Source organism: Dendrobates tinctorius, unplaced genomic scaffold, assembly GCF_039654945.1.
Source record: "Dendrobates tinctorius isolate UK_male_01 unplaced genomic scaffold, ASM3965494v1 ptg000030l, whole genome shotgun sequence".
In the NCBI taxonomy this organism is placed as follows: domain Eukaryota; kingdom Metazoa; phylum Chordata; class Amphibia; order Anura; family Dendrobatidae; genus Dendrobates; species Dendrobates tinctorius.
Genome location: NW_027361698.1, coordinates 64,045,334 through 64,056,008, shown reverse-complemented (window position 1 = coordinate 64,056,008; position 10,675 = coordinate 64,045,334). Strand labels below are relative to the sequence as shown.

The 10,675-nt window shown below is 46.3% G+C and overlaps 1 protein-coding gene across 2 annotated transcripts in view; it reads left to right on the top strand.

The window, feature by feature from the left end:
* The first annotated feature begins 7,307 nt into the window (after nt 1–7,307).
* Nucleotides 7,308–10,675, top strand: part of MAML3 (mastermind like transcriptional coactivator 3) — a 388,165-nt gene continuing 384,797 nt past the window's right edge. Inside the window, exon 1 of one of the 2 annotated variants that reach the window (XM_073572130.1) lies at nt 7,308–8,358. In XM_073572130.1, coding sequence (XP_073428231.1) covers nt 7,900–8,358 — 459 coding nt within the window. In that variant the 5' untranslated portion in view covers nt 7,308–7,899. The remainder of the gene's footprint in view (nt 8,359–10,675) is intronic. The other variant, XM_073572129.1, reaches the window with a different exon arrangement.

Genomic DNA, 10,675 nt, shown 5'->3' with positions numbered 1-10,675 from the left:
AGGGCAGCGAGTCACCAGTGGAGTCAAAAATTCTTTCAACATAGTAAAGTGTAGAAAAGCAGAGGAGGGAACCCCAAACCTATTCTTAAGATGAGAAAAAGATACAAATTTATGATCATCAAAGATGTCATTTAATTTAGAAATACCCCAGTCAGCCCAAGTAGAATGCAAATTGAATGAATAAACAGAGGCCAGAAAAGACAGAGGAAGCCTCAACAGGAGTTGAATCCTAGAAAAACCACTCTTAAATTTAAAAAACTTCCTCCAAGCCACAATAGCAGCCATAAAGATTGGATGATTAGACTGAGATAAATGCTTAGATGTCAATAGATTCAAAATAAGAGAACAAGGAGGGGAATTTTTATTAAAATAAAATTCCAAGTCCGCCCATGAAGGTATATGGCCAGTTGACCACCAACATAGACTTTGCTTAATAAGATTAGAGTAATAATAAGCTGAGATAGGCAGTCCCATACCTCCATGTAACTTATGTTTGTATAACTGATTTGAAGCAATACGGGCCTTTTTATTTCCCCAAATAAATAAATTAAGGCGTGTCTGCAGACTAGTTAAATAAGAAGTGGAAACAAGCAGGGGAAGGGATCTGAAAACATAAAGGATTTTGGAAAGGAATATTGATTTGGCTATTAGACATTTTCCCCACCAGGATAATTCTTTGTCCGTGTAAAAATTAAGGCCTTTAGAAATGGAGGCAATTAGGGAATCTAGGTTAGTGGAAATCAGAGATCCAAGGTTTCTAGAAAACCGCAGACCTAAATAAACAATTTCTCTCTCCGCCCAACCCCAAGAAGAGACAGCCTTTATACTCCTGATTTGAGAATTGGTGAGATTAAATTGGAAAATTTTGGATTTGGACTCATTAATCTTAAAATAGGAAAGGGAGGAACTTTTTTGAAGAAGGGATTGTAAATGTGGAATAGAGGAGCAGGGATTAGTGAGAGACAGGAGGACATCATCAGCATATAGACTGATCTTAAACTCCTGACGATCTGTTCGAACACCCTCTATGGAGGAATGATCTCTGATTAATTGGGCTAGCGGTTCTATTGCAAGGGCAAAAAGCAATGGAGAGAGGGGACAACCCTGCCGGGTACCATTAGAAATTGGAAATGGGGAGGAAAAGTGATTATTAATGTAAATTTTTGATTGAGGGTCAGAATATAAGGCCATAATTTTGGTGATAAAGTCTAAATTAAATCCAAATTTTAGTAGGGAGCATCGGAGAAAGGTCCAATTCAAGCGATCAAACGCTTTTTCTGCATCTAATGAAATTAGAGCAGAAGGAAGTTTTTGGGAATTGATTAACTTTATAATATTTACCAGCCGTCTGGTCCCTTCAATGGATTGCCGATGTTTGATAAAGCCAATTTGGTCCGTGGAAATTAATTTAGGCAGAATAAGATTAAGACGATTAGCTAAAACTTTAGAATAAATTTTGAGGTCAGTATTTATTAATGAAATGGGACGATAATTAAGAATTTGATCAGGATTAGTATTGGGTTTGGGAATTAGTACCTCATTTTACTCCCACACCCAAGGATGGAGACATGGTGAGCAACCATCTCTCCTAACTTTTCAGCTGCTCACAATCAAACTGCCATGGCCGATTGACCCCTTTTAGTCCTATGTGTACTAAAAGCATTACTCCAGGTTTAGCTCCCAGCCAACTTGAACTAGAGGTCCTACAGCCAACTTACAGGGCAAAACAGGAATAGTTAGATAAGTGATTCAATAGGCCAGTCTTAAATATGTGTTTTTAGGACACGCTTCAAACTATAGGTATAGGGAATTACATCTATTTATATAACTGCCTTGTAATGTTTTCATTTCCTGTTCTGTCAAGATGTCACCGTATCCCAGAATTCCAAGCGGAGGAAGTTCACCGACCGCCATATTGGGACATCCAAGTGATGGGTGTCTCAATATGGAAACTGCTGATGGTACCAACCTAATGTGCAGTACCATCAGCAGAACACCGTCGCACCACACACAAACATACTCTATACGCCGTATGCACCACACACGCACACTCATACACTCACACACTCATGCACACTCACACTCAGATTCACACACACACACACCCTCTTACACATACACTCATACATTCACACTCACAGTCAGTCACACTCACACACACACTCACACAGCCTCTTGCGCGGTACCACCAGCGGAACACCATCGCACTGCACCTGCACGAATTCCGTGCAGGCGCAGTGAATCATTCGGCTGATCCGGCGGCAGATGGGCGACGTGTCTACAGGCAGAGGAAGTCGGTCACATTAAAGGGGTTTTCCCACAAACGAAAGTTAATTTTAAAAATTGTGTCTGACTGTGTACGGAGCATACCACATCTCCTGGGCAGGGGAGGAAGCAAAAGACAATACTGACATTACAGTATGTGCTATACTCCTTGTCTGCTGTCTCACTCCTTCCTGTGCTGTGTTCACCCCTCATGTGCTGTCCCGTTTGAGCTGTCTCCCCCAGTGCTCTGTCTCACTCACCCATGTGTCTGACTGTGTACAGAACCTACCACATCTCCTGGGCAGGGGAGGAAGCAAAAGACAATACTGACATTACAGCAGGGGATCATAGAGGATTCATTTTGTGAGTTAAAATATTTCACTGACTGTATTTAACCCCTTTACGCCCAAGGGTGCTTTGCATGTTAATGCCCGGGCCAATTTTTACAATTCTGACCACTGTCCCTTTATGAGGTAATAACTCTGGAACGATTCCATGGATCCCGGTGATTCTTAAACTGTTTTCTCGTGACATATTGTACTTCATGTTAGCGGTAAAATTTCATTCATATAACTTGCGTTTATTTGTGAAAAAAACAGAAATTTGGCAAAAATTTTGAAAATTTCGCAATTTTTCAACTTTGAATTTTTATGCTCTTAAATCACAGAGATATGGCACTCAAAAAACTTAAAAAGTAACATTTTCCACATGTTTACTTTACATCAGCACAATTTGGGAACCAACATTTTTTTTGTTAGGAAGTTATAAGAGTTAAAAGTTGACCAACGATTTCTCATATTTACAACACCATTTTATTTTTAGGGACCACATCACATTTGAAGTCACTTTGAGGGGTCTATATGATATAAAATACCCAAAAGTGACACCATTCTAAAAACTGCACCCCTCAAGGTGCTCAAAACCAGATTCAAGAAGTTTATTAACCCTTCAGGTGCTTCACAGGAATTTTTTGAATGTTTACAAAAAATGAACATTTAATTTTTTTCACCAAAAAAATTACTTCAGGTTCAATTTTTTTATTTTACCAAGGGTAAGAGGAGAAATTGGACTGGAAAAGTTATTGTGCAATTTGTCCTGAGTACGTCGATACCTGATATGTGGGGGGGAACCACTGTTTGGGCGCATGGCATTGCTCGGAAGGGAAGGAGCGCCGTTTGACTTTTTCACTGCAAAATTGGCTGGAATTCAGATCGGATGTCATGTCAAGTTTGGAGAGCTCCTGATGTGCCTAAACAGTGGAAACCCCCCACAAGTGACCCCATTTTGGAAACTAGACCCCCCAAGGAACTTATCTAGATTTGTGGTGAGCACTTTGAACCTCCAAGGGCTTCACAGAAGTTTATAACGTACAGCCGTACAATGAAAAAATCATATTTTTTCCACAAAAATGATCTTTTCACCCCTAATTTTTATTTTCCCAAGAGTAACAGGACCCCAAAAGTTATTGTGCAATTTGACCTGAGTACGCTGATACCCCATATGTGGGGGTAAACCACTATTTGGGCGCTTGGAAGGGAAGCAGCGCCATTTGACTTTTTTGGCTGGAATTGAGATCAGGCGCCATGTCGCGTTTGGAAAGCCCCTGATGTGCCAAAACAGTGGAAAGCCCCCAATTCTAACTTCAGCCCTAACCCCAACACACCCCTAGCCCTAACCTTAGCCCTAATGGGAAAATGGAAATAAATACATTTTTTTTAAATTTTATTATTTTTCCCTAACTAAGGGGGTGATAACGGGGGGTTTGATTTACTATTTATAGTGGGTTTTTATTTTTGGCAGCTGTCGCACGCTGTAAAAATAGTTTATGCATCACCACATTTTGAGAGCTATAATTTCTCCATATTTTGACCCACTGAGTCATGTGAGGTCTAATTTTTTGCGGCATGAGTTGACGTTTTTATTGGTACCATTTTCGGGCACGTGATTTTTTTGATAGCTTTTTATTCCGATTTTTGGGACGCAGAATGAATAAAAACCAGTGTTTCATGAATTTCTTTTGGGGGGGGTGCGTTTACACCGTTCCGCGTGCGGTAAAATTGATAAAGCGGTTTTATTCTTCGGTTCAGTACGGTTACAGCGATACCTCATTTATGTCGTTTTTTATGTGTTGGCGCTTTTATGCAATGAAAACAATTTTATATAAAAAATAATTTTTGCATCACTTTATTCTGCGAGCTATAACTTTTTTATTTTTTCACTGTTGACGCTGTGTGGCGGCTCGTTTTTTGCGGGACAAGATGACGTTTTCAGCGGTACCATGGTTATTTATATGTCTTTTTGAACGCGTGTTATTGCATTTTTTGTTTGGCGGTATGATGATAAAGCTTTATTTTTTGCTTCGTTTTTTATTTTTATTTTTTAAGGGTTTCAATAAAGGGGTTAACTAGTGGGACAGTTTTATAGGGCGTGTTGTTACGTACGCGGCGATACCAAATATGTGTACTTTTATTGTTTTTGTCTTTATATTCAAAAAATTAATTTATTAGGGAATTTTTTTTTTTACATTTATTTAGCGATTTTTTTATATAAAAAATTTTTTTTTAAACTTTATTACATTGTCCCGGGGGGACATCACAGTCATGTGACAGATCGCTGATCTGTCACATCACAGATCGCTGTGACAGATCAGCGATCTGTCATAGGCAGTGCTGGAGGCTTCCTCATGCCGGCGCTTTACAGGCATCAGGAAGCTGGCTCCCTGCAGGCCCCCGCCGCCATTTTGGATCCGGGGACCTGCAGGGAAGGAGACCCTCGCGCTGCTGCGGGGGTCTCAGGGAAGCACGGAGGGAGCCCCATCCCTGCCAATGCTTCCCTAAACCCCCCGATACACTGCGATCGTGTTTGATCACAGTATGCTGGGCTTAATGTGTCGGGGCGGTCCGTGACCACCCCTGACACATAGTGCCGGGTGTCAGCTGTGATAATCAGCTGACACCCGGCCGCGATCAGCTGCGCTCCCCCCGTGAGCTCAGCTGATCACGCTAGACGTACTATTCCGTCCATGGGACTTAGGTCCCAGGTCACATGGACGGAATAGTACGTCTAATGTAGGAAAGGGGTTAAACAATATTTTACCTCACAAAATGTATCCTCTGTGATCCCCTGCCCAGGAGCTGTGGTATGTTCTGAACAAGGTCAGACACAGGGGTGAGAGAGACAGAACACAGGGGGGAGACAGCTCAAACGTAACAGCACATGAGGGGAGAACACAGCACAGGAAGGAGAGAGACAACAGCAGACAAGGGGGATAGCACATGGGGTAGACAGTTCAAAGAAGCGAGCACAGACGGGAGAAGTCAGCACATGGGGAAAGAGAGAGTGGATACGTGGGTGAGCACATGGGGGGGGGAGATTCTCAAGCTGCAAACCCTGCCCCCATCGTGACATTACCGTCCTCCCAATGCAATAGCATCGGGCCTCCACCTAGTAGTACATATCCATATACATACTCTATCTACCAATAGAGGCTGGGTACTGCACTTCCAACCCCTATTCAAAAACAATAGGGGGCGAATGTGCAGTATCTGGACACAGACACTATCAGTAGTTGGAGCCACGCCATAACAGAGCACTTCTGGTAGCTGCCACAACCTGGAACAGATAACCAGCGGGGGTGCAGGGTATCGCATGAATCAGACATTGATGACCTCTCATCAATGTTAAAGTAATGGACAACCTCTTTAATTTTCCTATACATGCCTATAGTACACACCGTGATGGTTTTTTTCACGTTGAAAAAGAAGGAATGTCAATTCTTGAGCCATTACTGGTTAAAAATGCTTCAAAGTTGAGCACTGAATTCATTAAAGCAGAAATGCCACCAGCACAAAAATGCCTTAAAAAAGTACACTTTTTTAACCATTTTTTAATATGGATTTTTTTAGCCAGATAAATGCACATAAAAACCCCCTGTGAATAAATTTTTAGAGTCAGATTCAGTTGGAGACATATTACAGCACACAGACAGTGTGAGGCGTTAGTCAGACAGATAGTACTTTGGAAATAAAAGTAGGGAGAGAGTTCAGACAAACAGGTCAAGTCAGAGACAGTAAAGATGATGAGGGAGCAGTCAGAAACACAGAATCGTGACAGGCTGGGTTAGTCAGAAAGACGGCACAGTACATAGACAGTATGTGTAACAGGAGGATTCAGAGACAGCAAACTACAGACAGCAAGTGTGACAGGAGGGTCCAGAGACAGCAGACTACAGACAGTGTGACAGGAGGGTCCAGAGACAGCAGACAGTGTGTGACAGGAGGGTCCAGAGCCAGCAGTGTGTGACAGGAGGGTCCAGAGCCAGCAGACAGTGTGTGACAGGAGGGTCCAGAGACAGCAGACTACAGAAAGTGTGACAGGAGGGTCCAGAGACAGCAGACTACAGACAGAGTGACAGGAGGGTCCAGAGCCAGCAGACAGTGTGTGACAGGAGGGTCCAGAGCCAGCAGACAGTGTGTGATAGGAGGGTCCAGAGCCAGCAGAGAGTGTGTGACAGGAGGGTCCAGAGCCAGCAGTGTGTGACAGGAGGGTCCAGAGCCAGCAGACAGTGTGTGACAGGAGGGTCCAGAGCCAGCAGTGTGTGACAGGAGGGTCCAGAGCCAGCAGACAGTGTGTGACAGGAGGGTCCAGAGCCAGCAGACAGTGTGTGACAGGAGGGTCCAGAGCCAGCAGACAGTGTGTGACAGGAGGGTCCAGAGCCAGCAGACAGTGTGTGACAGGAGGGTCCAGAGCCAGCAGACAGTGTGTGACAGGAGGGTTACGACTCTTCCTGCTGCTCCCTTCTCTGCACACAACCCAGGGAAGGTCAAAAGTTGACAGCATGCCCTGCCGCCTCCTCCCTGCCTGCTCCACTCCTCCACTCCTCCCGGTTTTGCACCTGGTCCCCGGGGCCGCCTTACGGCCTCTCGCTTCTGTTTACTGAGCTCTTGTCCTGATATCACTCCGCTGGCACGAAGGAGGAGGAAGCAGGGAGGAGGAGGAGGAGAGCACTTGATCATTGTGATGGTGGCAGGAGGAGCAATAACAGCCCAGGCATTAGCAGCCGTGCTCTATCAGCTCCTGCCTCAGCCTGCTCTGCTCTACTTTCGGGCTGTGTGCTCCCCCTGCCTCTCCCTCCTCCTTGTCTCTCCCTCAGGATTTATGACTTATGTAGAAAGAGATACATTCATTTTATTGGTTCAATCTCTGGTTTCTTTTTTGCCTTTTTGCACTGCGTTGAATATGAGGAGATCCACAAAAAAGTACTTTGTCCGCTGCAGTGCACACAAGTAAACTTTAGTGCTGAGCCGGCGGCGCGGTGTGTGACAGCCATGTGTGGGCTGCAGCCACTGGCCGGAGCTGCTCGGGGACACACCGAAGAGGAGCGCTGCTGACTGTCGCCTTTCTCCTCGGCTGCTGCCGCGGGCGCTCCACTTTTTTTGTATGTGTGATCCTATGAGAGCTGCTGCTGCCCTCACCTCTCCTCCCTGGGGGCTGTGCGCTGACCTGGTGTCATCCATGCTGGCTCTGCACCCTGCTCCTCCTGATCCCTTATAACAGCCCACCTGGAGGAAGCCCCCCACACTCAGGGGACAGGCTGCAAACTTCTCTTCCAAAATAGTGTGCACGGGGACTGGCATGGGGGATTTCGCAGCCCCCGCTGCCTCCAGCAACGGCAGCAGTCTGTGCATCAGCAATGCCCTGGGCAGCAGCATCGGTGGCGCTGGCATTGGGAGTCACAGTGGTGGCAATACCCCTCCCAGCGCTGCTGCCCCCCATGCACCGAACAATAGCAGCATTCCTAAGCACAGCACCGTGGTGGAGCGGCTCCGCCAGAGGATCGAGGGCTGCAGGAGGCACCATGTCAGCTGCGAGAGCAGGTACCAGCAAGCCCAGGCTGAGCAACTGGAAATGGAGCGACGGGACACGGTGAGCCTGTACCAGAGGAGCCTGGAGCAGCGAGCCAAGAAGTCCGGCAGCAGCCAGGGGGCAGCGGCTACTGGGGGCAGCAAGCAGCCTCCCCACCATCACCACCATCCACAGCAGGGCAAGCAGGATGCCGAGGCGGCCGAGCACAGGAACCACACTCTGATCATGGTAAGGGGGAGCCAGTGGGCACAGAGCTGCCTGCCGGAGCCTCACTGCTTGGCATGAGGGGAGGGGGGGAGCCCGAGTGTTGGCTGCTTTCCGAGCGGGGTTAGGGGTGGAGCCAGCAGCGATGGGCAAAGCCTCAAAGTTTTCAGCACTTAGGAAGTTGTGCAGCAGCCGGAGCTGCTGGCATGTGGCGGGCACCGAGGGGCTGGCAGGGGGCAGCCTGTGCCCTGATCCCTCACTGTGAGCTCCTTACCCCGAGGGCGGCCGGCTCCGGGCAGGCAGCAGGCATTGGGTGGGCTCTGCCTACCTCCCATTAACCTCTCCATTCATGGGATCATATGACCTGGGAGATGTGCATTAACCCATCAGTGGTTGCCCTCAGTGCATGGCACTAACAGAAGAAAAGTTCCTACTCATGGTCCCCACAGTCACTTTGTACCTATAGTAATAATAATAATCTTTATATAGCGCCAACATATTCCGCATCGCTTTACAGTTATCGTCCATTAGTGGGGTCTCTAGCATCCTCTGCACATTTCTATAGAACATGCCTGTGCCCTGCAGAGATTCGGGGGGCTTCTCCCATCCCAGCCCCTAATATTACCTCATGTTAGACTAAATGGGCACAAAGTGTGGCAGAACTTTCTGACCTTGAAGCACTTCCTTCCCAAATGAGCGAATTGTGACTACACCCGGTTATTGTAGGGTTGGAGGATGCCCAGTGTGAGGGATCCTATCAGTGTAGGGGCATTGTGGATATTTGTATTTGTCTATACTGCACATACACAGGCTGCCTGCGCCAAGGCCACGGAGAAGCATTGTGTGAGGCGTGCTAGATAGAGACAACTGGATTTTTGTGGTGACATGGAGTCCTGAGGCTGGGGGTGGGGAGACAAGTGTAAAGTGTAATCAGGACACTGTCAGTGGAGGCTGCTCACTTGTGAGTGTCTCTGTGCTGTGGGGGATGTGCACAGTAGTGGCCAGCTTTCCTCCTCCCTTTCCTCCTCCTCCTCCCTCTTCTTCCCTCTGACTCTGATGCTGTTAGACTGGTTAGATATCTTACAGGAAGCTTCCCCCCTCCTCCCTTTATTTAGCTTCTCCTGCATTAAGGCAGAGGCTGCCCTCCTGTTCTTCCCTCCCATAATGTTGTAAAGAGAGAAGATCATGTCTCCTCAGTCCTCCCAGAGAGCAGGAGGGCACCATTTCATTCCCATGACACCTCTGTTGTGTAGTGCCCCTACAGGTTATATGGTATATGTGACACAAGGTGCCCCATGTCATATAAAGCCCCCAGGACCATACTATGTGGGTGCAAGTTCCCTCTGCTGCTCTTCCCTACCGTGTCACATTCTCCATAAAGCGTCATTCTGCTCGGAAAGCATGTTGACACGGCCATACCTGGGGAATGTGTTCTGATCCCTATTTCTTTATTCCAAACCCACCAGGGGTCCCAGCAGACGGAAGAAGAACAATTTTCTTTTGGACTAAAATCCCAGCCAAGTTAACAAAAAAAAGAAAAAACCTAAAACTGTGATAATCCCAGTGTACCACTCCCCTTCCCATGTCACAGCGATCCAGGAAGCAGAGACACGGGGAGTTGTTGGAAGGGTCCTAACACTTGGGAGCTGGGGGTCATTGGTCATTTTCTTATATGTTCCAGTCAGGCAAGAGAAAATGAAAGGTGACCACCATCTCCCCCGTGTCCCTGCCGCTAAATCCCCTCATCGCAGCGTCCTGGGAGTGAGATTGTGCTTCCACTTACAGTGATGCTTATAGGATTTGTCCTCTAACCGCTGCGGTTGGTTTTTTTTAGACCCGTTTCTCTGCTGTCATTTAAAACAAAACCCAACGATCTCTCAGATCATAAAGAAACTGCAATAGAGTAAGAACTAAATGCTGGAAGGACAGTATATCCCGAACATACCTGTATCTCCTAATATTGGGCATTTAATGATACATTTACAGTAGCTGTAAACATTTCTGCAGATTTTTGGATAGAGAGTGTGACATTGTATAGATGGTATAAGACGCAGGGGACACACACAGAAGAGGGTCCCTGTGCCAGAGCAGTATATGGGGTCCTTTTCAGTCCTAAAGCTCTTCATATTTAACAATTTCACCTGATTTGGAGGTGGCAGTGGGCCCCTGGCCTCTAGGGCCCCTGTGCAGCTGCACCAAAGATATGTCTGCCCCTGACTATAACAGATCTCTTTATACGTTGGGGTTTCTTGCATATAATAATGTTTTGTTTTCTGTATTTAGATATTTGACCAAAAGTTAAACAAATATTATCAAATGTTTCATTATTATCAAACCTATA